At 41.4% G+C, this 21205-nt stretch overlaps 1 protein-coding gene and 1 long non-coding RNA gene across 2 annotated transcripts in view; one reads left to right on the top strand and one right to left on the bottom strand.

Moving 5' to 3' along the window:
- The window catches only part of LOC133542146 (uncharacterized), a 61598-nt gene that overhangs the window by 8049 nt on the left and 32344 nt on the right, over nt 1-21205 (top strand). The gene's annotated exons all lie outside the window — the stretch shown is intronic.
- prkd1 (protein kinase D1) overlaps nt 10001-21205 on the bottom strand; it is a 64895-nt gene continuing 53690 nt past the window's right edge. The window contains exons 14-21 of the mRNA XM_061886006.1: nt 20486-20558; nt 20275-20381; nt 16028-16189; nt 15851-15949; nt 15629-15789; nt 13866-13972; nt 10357-10442; nt 10001-10278 (exon numbers count right to left, since the gene is read on the bottom strand). Of these exons, the coding sequence (XP_061741990.1) occupies nt 10072-10278; nt 10357-10442; nt 13866-13972; nt 15629-15789; nt 15851-15949; nt 16028-16189; nt 20275-20381; nt 20486-20558 (1002 nt within the window). The 3' untranslated portion in view covers nt 10001-10071. The remainder of the gene's footprint in view (nt 10279-10356; nt 10443-13865; nt 13973-15628; nt 15790-15850; nt 15950-16027; nt 16190-20274; nt 20382-20485; nt 20559-21205) is intronic.

Here is a 21205-nt window from a genome sequence, read left to right as displayed (position 1 = left end):
ATGATATCTCTCACATTGATATCTATATTCCCGATGATACATTGTTGACAATATCTATATTCATAATGATATCTCTCACAGTGATATCTATATTCCCGATGATACATTGTTGACAATATCTATATTCATAATGATATCTCTCACATTGATATCTATATTCCCGATGATACATTGTTGACAATATCCATATTCATAATGATATCTCTCACATTGATATCTATATTCCCGATGATACATTGTTGACAATATCTATATTCATAATGATATCTCTCACATTGATATCTATATTCCCGACGATACATTGTTGACAATATCTATATTCATAATGATATCTCTCACATTGATATCTTCATAATCATCGTCTCTGGATGGAATATTCTAGCACCTTTTCTTTATGAAACATCACAGAAGTGCTCAAACTAAACCATCATGATGATGATGATGATGATGATGATGATGATAATCATGATTGATTGTAATCAAGATTGATTGTAATCAGAAAAGTCGAAAATCCTCTGCTGATGATTTGATTGCTGAGCAGAAGAAGCAAGAGAACAGAAAGTGAAAGTAAATGTTTGTTGTCGTCGACTACTTCCTGTCACAAATGAAATGTTGTCAAGGGAACACACAGACAGTGTGAAGCTTACACCAGGAGGCAGACACCGGGGACAACAATAAGAAACAACAAGGGACAACAATAAGAAACAACAAGGGACAACAATAATAAAAAACAAAGGACAACAATAATAAACAACAAAGGGCAACAATAATAATAAACAAGGGACAACAATAACAAACATCAAAGGACAACAATAGTAAACAATAAAGGACAACAATAATAAACAAAGGACAAGAATAATCAACAAAGGACGAAAATAATAAAGGACGAAAATAATAAACAAAGGACAACAATAATAAACAAAGGACAACAATAATAAACAAATGACAACAATAATAAACAAAGGACAACAATAATAAACAAAGGACAACAATAATAAACTACAAAGGACAAAAATAATAAACTACAAAGGACAAAAATAATAAACAACAAGGGATAACAATAATAAACAACAAATACTACAATAATAAACATCAAAGGACAACAATAATAAACAACAAAGGACATCAATGATAAACGATAAAGGACAACAATAATAAACAAAACAAGGACATCAATGATAAACAAAAAGGACAAAAATAATAAACAACAAAGGACAACAATAATAAGGGACAACAATAACAAACAATAATAATAAACAATAATAAAGAATATATTTCTATGATGTTCCAACAGGTTTTAGTGCAGTTGTGATTATTTATACCATGTTTTATATCGTGCGTGTTTGTTTATTTCATCTGCGGGATTGTTTGTCCGACAATAAAGTGTTTGACAATCAATTGTCTGTCAATAAACTGTTTGACAATAAAATTTTTGTCTGACAGTAAACTGTTTGACAATAAATTGTTTGACAATAAATTGATTGTCTGACAATAAATAGTTTGACAATTATTTGTTAGTTTGACAATAAAATGTTTGTCTGGCAATAAACTGTCTGACAATAAATTGCTTGACAATAAATTGTTTGTCCGTCAATAAACTGTTTGACAATAATTTTTTTGTCTGACAATAAAGTGTTTGACAATAAATTCTTTGTCTGACAATAAACTGTTTGACAATAAATTGCTTGACAATAAATTGATTGTCTGACAAAAAACTGTTTGACAATAAATTGCTTGACAATAAATTGATTGTCTGACAATAAACTGTTTGACAATAAATTGTTTGTCCGTCAATAAAGTGTTTGTCAATAAATTTTTTGTCTGACAATAAACTGTTTGACAATAAATTGTTTGTCCGACAATAAACAGTTTGACAATAAATTTTGTCTGACAATAAACTGTTTGACAATAAATTGCTTGACAATAAATTGATTGTCTGACAAACTGTTTGACAATAAATTTTGTCTGACAATAAACTGTTTGACAATAAATTGTTTGTCCGACAATAAACAGTTTGACAATAAATTTTGTCTGACAATAAACTGTTTGACAATAAATTTTGTCTGACAATAAACTGTTTGACAATAAATTTTGTCTGACAATAAACTGTTTGACAATAAATTGCTTGACAATAAATGTATTGTGTGACAATAAATAGTTTGACAATTATTTGTTAGTTTGACAATAAATTGTTTGTCTGACAATAAACTGTTTGACATTAAATTGTTTGTTTGTCAACAAACTGTTTGACAATAAATTGTCTGTCTGGCAATAAACTGTTTGACAATAAATTGCTTGACAATAAAATGATTTTCAAAAAAAAAAAAAAATAGTCAATAGTTTGACAATTAATTGTTTGTGTGACAATAAATGTATTGTCTGACGATAAATATTTTGACAATGAATTGTTAGTTTGACAATAAATTGTTTGTCTGTCAATAAATTGTTTGACAATACATTTTGTTTGTCTAAACTGTTTGTCTGGCAATAAACTGTTTGACAATAAATTGCTTGACAATAAATTGTTTGACAATAAAATGTTTTTCAATAAATACATAAATAAATAGTCAATAGTTTGACAATTAATTGTTTCTCTGACAATAAATTATTTGTCTGACAATAAATTGTTTGTCTGACAATAAATTATTTGTCTGACAATAAATTGTTTGTCTGACAATAAATTATTTGTCTGACAATAAATTGTTTGTCTGACAATAAACTGTTTGACAATAAATTATTTGTCTGACAATAAATTGTTTGTCTGACAATTAACTGTTTGACAATAAATTATTTGTCTGACAATAAACTGTCTGACATTAAATTGTTTGTCCGACAATAAATTGTTTGTCTGACAATTAACTGTTTGACAATAAATTATTTGTCTGTCAAAAAATTGTTTGTCTGACAATAAACTGTTTGACAATACATTTTTGGTCCGATTGTAGCTGAGATAGGCACCAACACCCCCGTAACCCCAAAGGTAATAAGCGGCAGAAATGGATGGATGGATGGATGTTTGTCTGGCAATAAACTGTTTGACAATACATTTTTTGACAATAAATTATTTGTCTGACAATAAATTGTCTGACTATAAATTGTTTGTCTGACAATACATTGTTTGCTTGACAGTAAATTGTTTGACAATACATGTTTTGTCTGAAAATAAATGGTCTGACAAGTAATTGTTTGACAAAAAATTGTTTGTCTGACAATACATCGTTTGACAATAAAGATTTTTTGGTGAAAATAAATGTTCTGACAATAAATTGTTTGACAGTAAATTGTTTGTCTGACAATACATTGTTTGACAATAAATGTTTGAAAATAAATGGTCTGACAATAATTTTTTTGACAACTAATTGTTTGTCTGACAATAAATTGTTTGACAATAAATATTTTTGGGGAAAATAAATGTTCTAACAATAAATTGTTTGACAATCAATTGTTAGTCTGACGATAAATTGTTTGACAATAAATGTTTTGTCTGACAAGACATTTAACAATGTTTTGTCTGAAAATAAATAGTTTGACAACAAATTGTTTTTCTGACAACAAAATGTCTGACAACAAATTGCTTTACTGTTTGACAAAAAAAAAATTCTGACTATAAATTGTCTGACAATAATTTGTTTGTCTGACAATAAATTGACAACAAATAGTATGACAACAAATGGTATGACAACAAATAGTATGACAATGAATGATTTGTTTGACCACAAATTGTTGTTTGTCATCTTGCTAAATCTCCTGATTCCTGCCCGGCTTTGTTTTTGTTTGCTTTTGTTTGTTTCTTCTCCTCCTTCGACGCCCGGCTGCGCGTGCGCGCGCCGTTCACGTGGCCCGCCGCGTCCCGCAGTAGGTGTTACACACCGGCGCGCACGCGCCCCCGCGCGGTTTCCCCTCGCATGTGGCGCCATCTGCTGGCGGGGAAAAAAAGGGAGCCCGTGCCACGTCGGCGGGGTTCAAATAATAAATAATAATTAAAAACAATTAAAAATGTAGTTTTTATTGTCGGCAAACAAAAGTTAAAAAAAATAAATAAATAAATAAAAACGCTTCTTTACGTTCAGGAGTGTGGTCACGTGACTGAATAAAAACAAAATCCTAATAAACTGGCTCCTATTTTTTTTCTATACGAATTTTAAAATGAACAATTCTCAAATATATGCGAATGTATACATTTAAATGTTACATATTTTAAGAAATTATAAAAATGATGTATTTTTATAGCATATATATATATATTATTTTTTAAAAATCAGATAAATATATACGTTTTTATTCAAATGGTTTATTAATGTCAATAAAAGGTCAACTCTATAGAAATGCTGTTTTTGTGCAAAAAAACAACATTATTTTGGTCACGTGACTAAAACATGTGTACCGTAATTATTATCATTTTTATACTTTATTAATTTTACAATCAACAATTGAGAAAATATTTCTGATCAATATTAATGCTCAACATTATAATTTAAATACACAACAATTTAAATTCTACACATTTAAATATTATAAATGTATTGTTATTTTACACTATTGTAAAAAATACAATTCTTAAGTGTCACTTTTGTCACAATAGCAAAAATGTCACAATTTTCAATAAATTGCGTTAATTGCTGCTGTTAAAAAAAACATATTTAGACTTTTTAGTTGATTTTGAGTCATTTTGGTTAATATTTAGTTTCTCTCAAATTTGTTAAAGTTGCTTCTATTTTTTATCATTCTATTGAAGAATATACTTTTTATTTTTTAATACTGTTTTTTTCTGGTCAAATATCTTTGATAACGCATGATTAAAATGAAATAATATATTGAGTGATGTGATGCTAAATTAAATATACTTGACAAGATAATACAATTATTTAAAAAGTCGGTCTTTTTTAATTTTACTAAGTGTTTTTTTTGTTTGTTTTTTTACATTTATAGTCATTCGGGACAATTAGACTCAAAACATTTAGTTCCAAAAAAAAGACCACCCTACTTTTCATTAAACGGGTGAAAAAAAATGCTCAAAAGCTCAAATACGTGTTTAAAAAATAAAATCTAAAAAAATATCCAACATAAATTGTTATTCAAAGGCTTCTGCAGTGAAGCCCATTCAAAATTACCATTAGCCGCCGATATTATTTATTAATATCAATAAAACGCAATAAATGTGCAAAAAAACCAACATAAAAATACATTTTTAAAAGGTTTATATTTATAGAAAACGTTCGGCGGCAATATAAACTTAAAAATGAGGCTTTTAATGGAAATACAGCGATAAATGTGTCGCAGTGACAGCGTTCAAACCGACACTAAATTAGTGATTATCTCTATGGAGTTTTGAATGGACACGAGCTTGTAGTTTCCATGAGGAAACTTGACGATGCTAAACGGTAGCATGTACATGGCATATCCAATTTAAGTTAGCATCTAGCTAATGCATTTTTCAAAAGTACAGCCTTACTTTGGAGCGTTTTCTATCACGGAAAACATCCTAGTTTTAGTTTCCGTTACAAATTTAGGAGGTGTTGAAAACCCAGAGTGAAATCGCTAATGCTAAACCGTAGCATTTATATGGCATGTACAATTTAAGTTAGCATCTAGCTAATGTATTTTTCAAAAGTACAGCCTTACTTTTGAGCGTTTTCTATCACGGAAAACATCCTAGTTTTAATTTCCGTTACAAATTTAGGAGGTGTTAAAAACCCAGAGTGAAATCGCTAATGCTAAACCGTAGCATGTCTATGGCATGTCCCATGTAGATTAGCATCGAGCTAATGCATTTTCAAAAGCGGAGCCTTAGTTTTGAGCGCTTTCTATCATGGAAAACATCTTTTTTTTCATCCTAAATTACCTTGAAAATGTTTTCTTAAAATCGCTAATGCTAAACCGTAGCATTTATATGGCATGTACAATTTAAGTTAGCATCTAGCTAATGCATTTTTAAAAGTAAGGCCTTACTTTTGAGCTCTTTCCATCGCAGACACATTGTAGTTTTAGTTTCCAATACAAATTTAGGAGTAAAATTGCTAATGCTAAATGGTAGCATGTTTATGGCATGTCCCATGTAGATTAGCATCGAGTTAATGCATTTTCAAAAGCGGAGCCTTATTTTTTTAGCGTTTTCTATCATGGAAAACATTTTTATTGTGTTCATGATAAATGACCTTGAAAACATTGTCGTAAAATCGCTAATGCTAAACAGTAGCATGTCTATGGCATGTCCCATGTAGATTAGCATCGAGCTAATGCATTTTCAAAAGCGGAGCCTTACTTTTTTAGCGCTTTCTATCATGGAAAACATATTTTTATTGTGATCATGATGAATGACCTTGAAAACATTGTCGTAAAATCGCTAATGCTAAACCGTAGCATTTATATGGCATGTACAATTTCAGTTAGCATCTAACTAATGCATTTTGAAAAGTACGGCCTTACTTTTGAGCTCTTTCCATCACAGAAACATTCTAGTTTTAGTTTCCATTACAAATTTAGGAGTAAAATTGCTAATGCTAAATGGTAGCATGTTTATGGCATGTCCCATGTAGATTAGCATCGAGCTAATGCATTTTCAAAAGCGGAGCCTTAGTTTTTTAGCGCTTTCTATCATGGAAAACATTTTTATTGTGTTCATGATAAATGACCTTGAAAACATTGTCGTAAAATCGCTAATGCTAAACAGTAGCATGTCTATGGCATGTCCCATGTAGATTAGCATCGAGCTAATGCATTTTCAAAAGCGGAGCCTTACTTTTTTAGCGCTTTCTATCATGGAAAACATATTTTTATTGTGATCATGATGAATGACCTTGAAAACATTGTCGTAAAATCGCTAATGCTAAACCGTAGCATTTATATGGCATGTACAATTTCAGTTAGCATCTAACTAATGCATTTTGAAAAGTACGGCCTTACTTTTGAGCTCTTTCCATCACAGAAACATTCTAGTTTTAGTTTCCATTACAAATTTAGGAGTAAAATTGCTAATGCTAAATGGTAGCATGTTTACGCATGTCCCATGTAGATTAGCATCGAGCTAATGCATTTTCAAAAGCGGAGCCTTATTTTTTTAGCGCTTTCTATCATGGAAAACATTTTTATTGTGTTCATGATAAATGACCTTTAAAACGTTGTCGTAAAATCGCTAATGCTATAAACGGTAGCATGTATATAGCATATACAATTTCAGTTAGCATTTAGCTAATGCATTTTTCAAAAGTACAGCCTTACTTTTGAGCGTTTTCTATCACGGAAAACATCCTAGTTTTAGTTTCCGTTACAAATTTAGGAGGTGTTGAAAACCCAGAGTAAAATCGCTAATGCTAAACATTAGCATGTCAATGGCATGTCCCATGTAGGTTAGCATCGAGCTAATGCATTTTCAAAAGCGGAGCCTTACTTTTGAGCGCTTTCTATCAAGGAAAACATATTTTTATTGTGTTCATCCTAAATGACCTTGAAAACGTTGTCGTAAAATCGCTAATGCTAAACTGTAGCATTTATATGGCATGTACAATTTAAGTTAGCATCTAGCTAATGTATTTTTCAAAAGTACAGCCTTACTTTTGAGCGTTTTCTATCACGGAAAACATCCTAGTTTTAGTTTCCGTTACAAATTTAGGAGGTGTTAAAAACCCAGAGTGAAATCGCTAATGCTAAACCGTAGCATTTATATGGCATGTACAATTTAAGTTAGCATCTAGCTAATGTATTTTTCAAAAGTACAGCCTTACTTTTGAGCGTTTTCTATCACGGAAAACATCCTAGTTTTAGTTTCCGTTACAAATTTAGGAGGTGTTAAAAACCCAGAGTGAAATCGCTAATGCTAAACCGTAGCATTTATATGGCATGTAAAATTTAAGTTAGCATCTAGCTAATGTATTTTTCAAAAGTACAGCCTTACTTTTGAGCATTTTCTATCACGGAAAACATCCTAGTTTTAGTTTCCGTTACAAATTTAGGAGGTGTTAAAAACCCAGAGTGAAATCGCTAATGCTAAACCGTAGCATTTATATGGCATGTACAATTTAAGTTAGCATCTAGCTAATGCATTTTTAAAAGTACGGCCTTACTTTTGAGCTCTTACCATCACAGAAACATTCTAGTTTTAGTTTCCAATACAAATTTAGGAGTAAAATCGCTAATGCTAAACGGTAGCATGTTTATGGCATGTCCCATGTAGATTAGCATCAAGCTAATGCATTTTCAAAAGCGGAGCCTTATTTTTTTAGCGCTTTCTATCATGGAAAACATATTTTTATTGTAATTTGTATCAGAAAAAAACACCCTACTTGTAGTTTCCATTACTAAATTCGGAGGTGTGGAAAATGTTGCATAAAATTGCTAATGTTAAATGCTAGCACATATATGGCATATGCAATGTAAATTGGCATCAGGCTAATGCATTTTCAAAAGCAGCGACTCACTTTTGAGCGTTTTTTATCTCGGAAAACAAACTTTTGTTGTGTTTATCCTAAATGATGTTGAAAACGTTGCATAAAATTGCTAATGCTAAACGAAAGCATGTATATGGCATATACAATTTAAGTTAGCATCTGGCTAATACTTTTTCAAAAGTACAGCCTTACTTTCTATCACGGAAAACGTCCTACTTGTAGTTTCCATTACTAAATTTGGAGGTGTGTTGTGTAAAACCACGAATGCTAAACAGTAGCACGTATATGGCATATCCCATGTAAATTTGCATTGAGCTAATGCATTTGGAAAAATGAAGCCTTACTTTGGAGCGGGTTCAACTACTCAAAACATACTTTTGTTGTGCGCATCAAAAATTTAGATATGTAGTCTCCATATCCATATCTAAATTTGCTGGTGTTGAAAACGCTCTGTGAAATCGCTAATGCTAAACAGAAGCATATATATGGCATATTCTGTGTAAATTAGCATCGAGCTAATACCTTTTCGAAAGTGCAGACTAACTTTTGAGCGCTTCCTATCACAGAAAACATACTTTTGTTTTGTTCATGCTGAATGTTGTTTTCACTACCAAACTTGGAGGTATTTGAAAACGCCGTGTAAAATCGCTAATGCTAAAGGGTAGCAAGTACATTGGTTATCACATGTACGTTAGCATTAAGCTAACACATGCTTTCAAGCGTGTCCATCCACTCAAAACCTACATTTGTTGCGTGCATCTTAGTTGAAATTTCATTACTAAATCTGAGGGTGTTGTAAAATCGCCAATGCTAACAGATAGCATGTAAATGGGTTATCCCATGTACGTTAGCATACATGCTTTTTAGCGCGTTCAATCACTCAAAACCTTTTTGTTGCATGCATCTTAGTTGAAGTCTTATTACTAAATTTGAAGGTGTTGTTGTAAAATCGCCAATGCTAACAGCTAGCATGTACATGAGTTATCCCATGTTTATTAGCATCAAGCTAATACATGCTTCTAAACGCGTTTAATCACTCAAAACCTCGTTTTATTGCGTGAATTTTAGTTGAAGTTTTATTACTAAATTTGAAGGTGTTATAAAATCGCCAATGCTAACGGGTAGCATGTACATGAGTTATCCCATCTATATTAGCATCGAGCTAGTACATGCTTTTAAACGCGTTTAATCACTCAAAACCTCGTTTTATTGCGTGAATTTCAGTTGAAGTTTTATTACTAAATTTGAAGGTGTTATAAAATCGCCAATGCGAACAGGTAGCATGTACATGAGTCATCCCATATACGTTAGCATTAAGCTAACACATGCTTTCAAGCCTGTCCATCCACTCAAAACCTACTTTTGTCGCGTGCATCTTAGTGAACGTTTCATTACTAAATTCGAAGGTGTTGTTGAAAAATCGCCAATGCTAACGGGTAGCATGTATATGGGTTATCCCATTTAGGTTAGCATCGAGCTAACGCATTGTGAAAAAAGCTTGTCCGATCAGAGAGAGACGACAGAGGAGCATTATTTAGCATTTATTTACACACAAACTGCTACTGGTCGACTCGCCAACTCTAAACAACATCGTAAAATAATATTTGTATAATAATAATAATAAATATGATAATGATAATAATAATAATAATAATAATAATAATGATTCCATGTCGTCTTTGGCTGCTCAGAGTTCGCTGACTCGCTCGCTCAGCGTCTCAAGCTCCTCCTTCCGCTCCCCGTAAAGCTCCGCCCCCCGGCCGTCGCAGAGGTAGGCGGCGCCGCCGCCGAGCTGAGCGTGACGATGCCAGCGCAGGTCGTCGCTCTCGTGCGTCACGTAGCGCTCGTCCACGCGGCCCTCCAGGCTGCGCAGGTCCAACCACATCTGGTAGTCCTGAGGGGGGGTGGGGCAGAATATGACGTCTGGGGGTTCGGGGGTGGGGGGTCTGGTGACGTCCCACCTGGGTCTTACCTGCAGCCAGGGGTGGCTGAGCGTCTTGTCCACGCTGTAGCGCTTCCTCATCTTGACCTGCAGCAGGTTGTTGATCAGGTCCATGGCTGCACACAGGAAGAAGCTGTCAGGGGGAGGGGGGGCGGGTTGGGCTGGAGGGCCCCCCCCCCTTCAGGACCCCCCGCTGTGAGGGGCCAGCAGAGGCTAATGAGCAAAGCTAACATGATGTTAACATTTCTTCAGGGGTCAGCGGGCTGAGCGGCTCTTAGAGCGCAGGGGCCCCCGGTGCCCGGGGCGGACTCCGTCGCTTGGCATTATGCACATGAATGCACCCCCGCTTCAATGGGCCCGGAACCCACCTCCTTTGACCGTGCCCACATTTTTGTCCTTTAGGGACACTAGTGGCAAATGAGCGGGCCATCGCCCGTCCAAAATTCCTGGACGAGACCCTACCTCCTAGATGCACCCCCGCTTCAATTTGACCGTGCCCACATTTTTGTCCTTTAGGGACACTAGTGGCAAATACGCGGGCCGTCGCCCGTCCAAGTTTCCTGGACGAGATCGGACCTCCTAGATGCACCCCCGCTTCAATTTGACCGTGCCCACATTTTTGTCCCTTAGGGACACTAGTGGCAAATACGCGGGCTGTCGCCCGTCCAAGTTTCCTGGACGAGACCCTACCTCCTAGATGCACCCCCACTTCAAGTTGACCATGCCCACATTTTTGTCCTTTAGGGACACTAGTGGCAAATGAGCGGGCCGTCGCCCGTCCAAGTTTCCTGGAAGAGACAGCCCCTCCTGGATGCACCCCCGCTTCAATTGGACCGTGCCCACATTTTTGTCCTTTAGGGACACTGGTGGCAAATGAGTGGGCCGTCGCCCGTCCAAAATTCCTGGACGAACCCTAACTCCTAGATGCACCCCCGCTTCAATTTGACCGTGCCCACATTTTTGTCCTTTAGGGACACTAGTGGCAAATGAGCAGGCCGTCGCCCGTCCAAAATTCCTGAACGAGACCCTACCTCCTAGATGTACCCCCACTTCAATTGGACTGTGCCTAAATTTTTGTCCTTTAGGGACGCTAGTGGTAAATGAGCGGGCCGTCGCCCGTCCAAAATTCCTGGATGAACCCTACCTCCTAGATGTACCCCCGCTTCAATTGGACCGTGCCCACATTTTTGTCCTTTAGGGACACTAGTGGAAAATGATGGCCGTCGCCCATCCAAGTTTCCTGGACGAGACCCTTCCTCCTAGATGCACCCCCGCTTCAATTGGACTGTGCCCACATCTTTGTTCTTTAGGGACATTACTGGCGAATGAGCGGGCTGTCGCCCGTCCAAGTGTCCTGGACGAGACCGCACCTCCTAGATGAACCCCCGCTTCAATGGGCCCAGAGCCCGCTTCCTTTGACCGTGCCCACATTTTTTTCCTTTAGGGACACTAGTAGCAAATGAGCGGGCCGTCGCCCATCCAAGTGTCCTGGACAGGACCGCACCTCCTGGATGCACTCCCGCTTCAATGGGCCCAGAACCCGCCTCCTTTGACTGCGCCCACATTTTTGTCCTTTAGGGACACTGGTGGCAAATGAGCGGGCCGTCGCCGGTCCAAAATTCCTGGACGAACCCTACCTCCTAGATGCACCCCCGCTTCAATTGGACCGTGCCCACATTTTTGTCCTTTAGGGACACTAGTGGCAAATGAGCGGGCCGTCGCCCGTCCAAGTTTCCTGGAAGAGACAGCCCCTCCTGGATGCACCCCCGCTTCAATTGGACCGTGCCCACATTTTTGTCCTTTAGGGACACTAGTGGCAAATGAGCGGGCCGTCGCCCGTCCAAAATACCTGGACGAGACCCTACCTCCTAGATGCACCCCCACTTCAAGTTGACCATGCCCACATTTTTGTCCTTTAGGGACACTAGTGGCAAATGAGCGGGCCGTCGCCCGTCCAAGATTCCTGGACGAGACCGGACCTCCTAGATGCACCCTCGCTTCAATTGGACTGTGCCTACATTTTTGTCCTTTAGGGACACTAGTGGCAAATGAGCAGGCCGTCGCACGTCCAAAATTCCTGGACGAGACCGGACCTCCTAGATGCACCCCCGCTTCAATTGGACTGTGCCTACATTTTTGTCCTTTAGGGACACTAGTGGCAAATGAGCGGGCCGTCGCCCATCCAAAATTCCTGGACGAGACCCTACCTCCTAGATGTACCCCCACTTCAATTGGACTGTGCCTAAATATTTGTCCTTTAAGGGACACTTGTGGCAAATGAGCGGGCCGTCCATAATTCCTGGACAAACCCTACCTCCTAGATGCACCCCCGCTTCAATTTGGACCGTGCCCACATTTTTGTCCTTTAGGGACACTAGTGGCATATGAGCTGGCTGTCGCCCGTCCAAGTGTCCTCGACCAGACCGCACCTTTTGGATGTACCCCCGCTTCAATTTGACTGTACCCGGATTTTTGTCCTTTAGGGACACTTGTGGCAAATAAGCAGGCTGTCGCCCGTCCAAAATTCCTGGACGAACCCTACCTCCTACATGCACCCCCACTTCAATTGGACCATGAAAACATTTTTGTCCTTTAGGGACAACTAGTGGCAAATGAGCGGGCCGTCGCCCATCCAAAATTCCTGGACGAGACCCTACCTCCTAGATGTACCCCCACTTCAATTGGACTGTGCCTAAATTTTTGTCCTTTAGGGACACTAGTGGCAAATGAGCGGGCCGTCCATAATTCCTGGACAAACCCTACCTCCTAGATGCACCCCCACTTCAATTGGACCGTGCCCACATTTTTGTCCTTTAGGGACACTAGTGGCAAATGAGCTGGCTGTCGCCCATCCAAGTGCCCTCGACCAGACCGCACCTTTTGGATGTACCCCCGCTTCAATTTGACTTTACCCAGATTTTTGTCCTTTAGGGACACTTGTGGCAAATAAGCAGGCTGTTGCCCGTCCAAAATTCCTGGACGGGACCCTACCTCCTAGATGCACCCCCGCTTCAATTTGACCGTACCCACATTTTTGTCCTTTAGGGACACTAGTGGCAAATGAGCGGACCGTCGCCCGTCCAAGTTTCCTGGACGAGACCGCCCCTCCTGGCCGCGCCGAGTCGTGCCCGCCATGAGTCGTGCCCGCCATGAGTCGCCACTCACGCACAGGAAGGAAGTAGCCGCTTGGCTCGGAAGCTAACGGCGGCATGTGAACGTGGCTCGTTAAAGTCAGCGGGGGAGCAAAGTGCAACCTCCCAAGGAGCTGACATTTGTCACTTTGATTGGACAACATGCCACCTGGACTCCAAATGTCACACACTCGACAGGAAGTCCAATCAAGCTAGCTGCTGGTTAGCATCCTGCCCTCGGCTTCTTGAGCGGCGGGCAAACAACCGAGGAGCTCTGCCCCTCGGCGCTAAAAGTTCAGCTGTGTAGGACTTGGACTAGGACACTATGGATGGCTCCATTTAGGACACCATGTAGAATACTATGCAGGACACTAGGTACAGAAATATATAGGACACTCATCAACGCACCTTCCTGGGAGACCTTCTTCCAGGGGTGTGGCGGGTACATGAAGGCGGCGTTCTGGATCTGGTCGTTGATGTCCTCGTCTTCGTTAAAGGGGAAGGTCCCGCTGAGGCTGCGACATACGGCCGTCCGTCACCATCACAGAGTGTCCCTCACCTGACGTAGACGATGACGCCCACCGACCACACCATCACATGGTGTCCCTCACCTGACGTAGACGATGACGCCCACCGACCACATGACCACACCATCGCAGGGTGTCACTCACCTGACGTAGACGATGACGCCCACCGGCCGCATGACCACACCATCGCATGGTGTCACTCACCTGACGTAGACGATGACGCCCACCGACCACATGACCACACCATCACCGGGTGTCACTCACCTGACGTAGACGATGACGCCCACCGACCACATGACCACACCATCGCAGGGTGTCACTCACCTGACGTAGACGATGACGCCCACTGACCACATGACCACACCATCACATGGTGTCCCTCACCTGACGTAGACTATGACGCCCACCGACCACATGACCACACCATCGCAGGGTGTCACTCACCTGACGTAGACGATGACGCCCACCGACCACATGACCGCACCATCGCATGGTGTCCCTCACCTGACGTAGACAATGACGCCCACCGACCACATGACCGCACCATCGCATGGTGTCACTCACCTGACGTAGACGATGACGCCCACCGAGCACATGACCACACCATCGCATGGTGTCCCTCACCTGACGTAGACGATGACGCCCACCGACCACATGACCACACCATCACATGGTGTCCCTCACCTGACGTAGACTATGACGCCCACCGACCACATGACCACACCATCGCAGGGTGTCACTCACCTGACGTAGACGATGACGCCCACCGACCACATGACCGCACCATCGCATGGTGTCCCTCACCTGACGTAGACGATGACGCCCACCGACCACATGACCGCACCATCGCATGGTGTCACTCACCTGACGTAGACGATGACGCCCACCGACCACATGACCACACCATCGCAGGGTGTCCCTCACCTGACGTAGACGATGACGCCCACCGACCACATGACCGCACCATCGCATGGTGTCACTCACCTGACGTAGACGATGACGCCCACCGACCACATGACCACACCATCACAGGGTGTCACTCACCTGACGTAGACGATGACGCCCACCGAACACATGACCACACCATCTCAGGGTGTCCCTCACCTGATGTAGACGATGACGCCCACCGTCCACATGACCACACCACCGCAGGGTGTCCCTCACCTGACGTAGACGATGACGCCCACCGGCCGCATGACCACACCATCACAGGGTGTCACTCACCTGACGTAGACGATGACGCCCACCGACCACATGATCACACCATCACATGGTGTCCCTCACCTGACGTAGACGATGACGCCCACCGACCACATGACCACACCATCGCAGGGTGTCACTCACCTGACGTAGACGATGACGCCCACCGACCACATGACCACACCGTCGCATGGTGTCACTCACCTGACGTAGACGATGACGCCCACCGACCACATGACCACACCATCGCAGGGTGTCCCTCACCTGACGTAGACGATGACGCCCACCGACCACATGACCACACCATCGCATGGTGTCCCTCACCTGACGTAGATGATGACGCCCACCGGCCGCATGATCACACCATCGCAGGGTGTCCCTCACCTGACGTAGACGATGACGCCCACCGACCACATGACCGCACCATCGCATGGTGTCACTCACCTGACGTAGACGATGACGCCCACCGACCACATGTCCAGCGAGCGGTTGTAGCCTTTGTTCCTGAGGACCTCGGGCGCCAGGTAAGCCGGCGTGCCGACCACCGAGCGGCGGAAGGACTTCTCGCCGATGATGCGAGCGAATCCGAAGTCGCAGAGCTTCACCTTCAAAAGCCAACAAGAAGATCATGTTCCCCGGCGGCCATGTTGGGTGGTGCCCCCTCACCTGTGGGAGTGGGTCCGCAGACGCCAGCAAGACATTTTCGGGTTTGAGGTCGCAGTGGACGATGTTCTTGAAGTGGAGGTGACGCAGAGCCACCAGGATCTGATCAGCACACACACACGTGTCATACCCCGGTCCGCTAGCTTCTGGTCTGACCGGGCGTGGTTTAGTTCGGGTCACCTGAGTCACCAAGAACTTGGTGATGCGCTCGGGGAGTCGGCCTTTCTCGCTGGACAGGATCATCTCCAGCATGTCTCCGTGGAGCTTCTCCATGACCACGAAGACCCGCTCGGGCGTCTCAAACATACATTCCAGGTTGACCACGCCCGGGTGGTGCAGGTTCTGGAACCACAGGAAGTCAGGATCCTACCTGAGGACTTTGAAGAGTCCTTCATGTTTGTTTGGGGCATCCTTTATTTAGCCAGCAAAGTCCTCTGGTCCGGGTCTACACTCACTTAATCTGGTTTGACATAGGACCCCATGTAGGACCTTATGTAGGACGGCAAGTACGACACTATGTAGGACCCTATATAGGACCCCGTGTAGAGACCCATGTAGGAAAGCAAGTACGACACTATGTAGGACCCTATATAGGACCCCATGTAGGACCCTATGTAGGACGGCAAGTATGATACTATGTAGGACTCCATGTAGGACCCCATGTAGGACCCTATGTAGAACGGCAAGTATGATACTATGTAGGACCCCAAGTAGGACCCCATGTAGGACGGCAAGTATGACACTATGTAGGACCCCGTGTAGGACCCTATGTAGGACCCCATGTACGACCCTATGAAGGACCCTATGTAGAACCCCATGTAGGACGGAAAGTATGACACTATGTAGGTCCCCATGTAGGACCCCATAAAGGACCCTATGCAGGACTCCATGTTGGTCGGCAAGTACGACACTATGTAGGACCCTGTATAGTACCCTATGTAGGAGCCCATGTAGGACCCTATGTAGGACGGCAAATATGATACTATGTAGGACCCCAAGTAGGACCCCATGTAGGACGGCAAGTATGACACTAAGTAGGACCCCATGTAGGAACCCGTGTAGGACCCTATGTAGGACACTATGTAGGACCCCATGTACGACCCTATGAAGGACCCTATGTCGGTCGGCAAGTATGACACTATGTAGGACCCAATGTAGGACCTTGTATAGTACCCTATGTAGGACACTATGTAGGACCCAATGTAGGGACCCATGTAGGAAAGCAAGTACGACACTATGTATGACCCCACGTAGGACCCCACGTAGGACCCCATGTAGGACCCTATATAGGACCCTATGTAGGACCCCATGTAGGACGGCAAGTATGACACTATTTAGGACCCCATATAGGACCCTGTGTAGTACCGTATGTAGGACCCTATGCAGGACACTATGTAGGACCCTATGTAGGACATTATGTAAGACCTTGTGTAGGACAGCAAGTACGACACTATGTAGGACCCCATATAGGACCCCACTTAGGACATTATGTAGGACACTCCGTAGGACACTTAAGCACGACCCTTCCTACAACAATAAAAAGGCACTTTTTAGGATGCCATGCCAGACCCTATATAGGACCCCATGTAGGACGGCAAGTACGACACTATGTAGGACCCCATGTAGGACACTATGTAGGACACTATGTAGGACAATAAAAACGACACTTAAGTATACAAGACTATAAAGGAACTCTCTGTGACGCTATGTAGGACGGCAAGTACAACCCCATGTAGGACCCAATGTAGTACACAATGCAAGATGGCAAGTACAACCCCATGTAGGACCCAATGTAGTACACAATGCAAGACGGCAAGTACAACCCCATGTAGGACCCAATGTAGGACACTATGTAGGACGGCGAGTACAACCCCATTTATGACACTATACATGACACTATGTAGGACCCCATGGAGGACCCAATGTAGGACACTATGTAGGACGGCAAGTACAACCCCAAGTAGGGCCCCATGTATGACACTATGTAGGACACTATATAGGACCCCATGTAGGACCCAATGTAGGACACTATGTAGGACGGCGAGTACAACCCCACGTAGGACCCCCTGTATGACACTGTAGGACAAAATGTAGGAAACTATGTAGGATGGCGAGTACAACCCCACGTAGGACCCCATGTATGACACTGTATGACACTATGTAGACAACTATGTAGGAAACTATGTAGGATGGCGAGTACAACCCCACGTAGGACCCCATGTATGACACTGTATGACACTATGTAGGAAACTATGTAGGACGGCGAGTACAACCCCACGTAGGACCCCATGTAGGACCCCATGTAGGACGGCAAGTACAACCCCAGGTAGGACCCCATGTATGGCACTATGTAGGACACTATGTAGGACACTTAAGCACCACCACACGTACCACATTAAAAAGGAAGTACCTAGGACGCTATGTAGGACCCTATGTAGAACACAATGTATGACCTTTCGGACTCTTGTGTAGGAACTTAGGTAGGACTCTTTTGCATGACACTCTCTAGGACACTATGTAGGATTCTTATGTAGGACATTATGTAGGACATTATGTAGGAATCTTATGTATGACACTCTCTAGGACACTATGTACAAATCTTATGTAGGACACTGCCTAGGACATTGTAGGAATGTTATGTAAGACACTATGTAGGACACTGTGTAGGCCATAAGGATAGGACATTATGTAGGCTACTATGTAAGGCACTATGTAGGACACAATGGTAGGACACTATGTAGGACCCCATGGAGGACACTATGTAGGCCATTAGGATAGGACATTATGTAGGCTACTATGTAAGGCACTATGTAGGACACTATGTAGGACCCCATGGAGGACACTATGTAGGCCATTAGGATAGGACATTATGTAGGCTACTATGTAAGGCACTATGTAGGACACTATGTAGGACTCCATGTACGACACTATGTAGGACACTATGTAGGACTCCATGTAGTAAAACTATGTAGGACACTACCTAGGACTCCATGTAGGACACTATGTAGGAGTACACTATGTAGGATACTATGTAGGACACTATGTAAGGCACAGCGTAGGGCACTATGTAGGACACTAGGGTAGGACACTATGTAGGACTCAATGAAGGTCACTAAGTTGGACACTATGTAGGACTCCATGTAGGACACAAAGTAAGATTCCATGTAGGACACGATGTAGGACTCCTTGTAGGACACAATGTAGGACACTAGGGTAAGACACCATGTAAGACACTATGTTGGACACTATGGTTTGGACTCCATGTAGGAAACTATGTAGGAAACTATGTAGGACACTATGGTTAGGACTTCATGTCGGACACTATGTAGGACACTATGTAGGACTCCATGTAGGACACTATGTAGGACAATATGTAGGACACTAGGGTAGGACACTATGTGGGTCTCCATGTAGGACAATATGAAGGACACTATGTAGGACACTAGGGTAGGACTCCATATAGGACACTATGTTGGACAATGTGTAGGACGCTAAGGTAGGACACTATGTAGGACAATGTGTAGGACACTAAGGTAGGTCACTAAGTAGGACACTATGTAGGACTCCATTTAGGACACAAAGTAAGATTCCATGTAGGACACGGTGTAGGACTCCTTGTAGGACACAATGTAGGACACTAGGGTAAGACACCATGTAAGACACTATGTACGGCACTATGTAGGACACTATGGTTTGGACTCCATGTAGGAAACTATGTAGGAAACTATGTAGGACACTATGGTTAGGACTTCATGTCGGACACTATGTAGGACACTATGTAGGACTCCATATAGGACACTATGTAGGACAATGTGTAGGACACTAAGGTAGGACACTATGTAGGACTCCATGTAGGACAATATGTAGGACACTATGTAGGACTCCATGTAGGACAATATGAAGGACACTATGTAGGACACTAGGGTAGGACTCTATATAGGACACTATGTAGGACATTATGTAGGACAATGTGTAGGACACTAAGGTAGGACACTATGTAGGACTCCATGTAGGACAATATGTAGGACACTATGTAGGACACTAGGGTAGGACTCCATGTAGGACAATATGTAGGACACTATGTAGGACACTAGGGTAGGACTCCATATAGGACACTATGTAGGACATTATGTAGGACAATGTGTAGGACACTAAGGTGGGACTCCATGTAGGACAATATGTAGGACACTATGTAGGACTCCATGTAGGACAATATGTAGGACATTAGGGTAGGACTCCATATAGGACACTATGTAGGACATTATGTAGTACACTAAGGTAGGACACTATGTAGGACACTATATAGGACTCCATGTGGGACAATATGTAGGACACTATATAGGACTCCATGGTAGGACACTATGTAGGGGTTGTGTTTAGTTATTTGTCCGTAAGCCCCGCCCACACAGGTGAGCAGGAGGGTGTACCTGCAAGATGGCCACCTCGTTACGCAGCTGACTCTCTTGTTTGGTGGGGAAGCGAAGTTTGTCTATGATCTTTATGGCCACGTCACGGCTCGACTTCCTGTGCTTCCCTGCACACACACACACACACACACACACACACACACACACACACACACACACACACACACAGGTAATACAATATAGTGAAAAGATGATGAATTATTAGTTTTACCTCCGTAGACAATCCCAAACTGTCCTGATCCTAGGACCTCGTCTGGGAAGATCTGATAGACCGAATTGATGTCCTGAAAGAAACACACAATAATATCATGTCATATAATATAATAGTATTTAATAAATTGTAATATAATCCCTGCTTGGGCTGCTGCCCCCGCGACCCGACCTCGGATTAGCGGAAGAAGATAGATGGATGGATAATATTATTAAATATATTATAATACAATGTAATATAAGATAGTACTATTTAATATGCAATAATATAATATAGTATATTATAATAAAATATAATACTAATAAATATATTATAATGTACAATAATATACTATCAAATATAAAATATTAAAGTACAACATAATATAATACGATTGAATATAATTTAATATTATATAACATAATAATATTAAATATAATATAATACAAAATAATATAATATACTATCAAATATAGTATATTAAATTATAATATGGTATACAATTAAATATAATATAATGTAATGTTATATGATATTATAGAATATAATATTATAGATTATTATAATATAATATTACAAATATTACAATATAATGTAAAATAATACTATTAAATATAATATATTCAATTATAATATAATATGAAACAATTAAATATAAAATAATATAATATAATATAATATAAAATAATATACTATAGTATATTAAATTGTAATATAATATAATCCAATTATAATAATTTT

The sequence above is a fragment of the Nerophis ophidion genome, linkage group LG24, assembly GCF_033978795.1.
Source record: "Nerophis ophidion isolate RoL-2023_Sa linkage group LG24, RoL_Noph_v1.0, whole genome shotgun sequence".
Taxonomy (NCBI): Eukaryota; Metazoa; Chordata; class Actinopteri; order Syngnathiformes; family Syngnathidae; genus Nerophis; species Nerophis ophidion.
The sequence above is the reverse complement of the archived record's forward strand: the minus strand, read 5'-3'. Positions and strand labels throughout refer to the sequence as shown.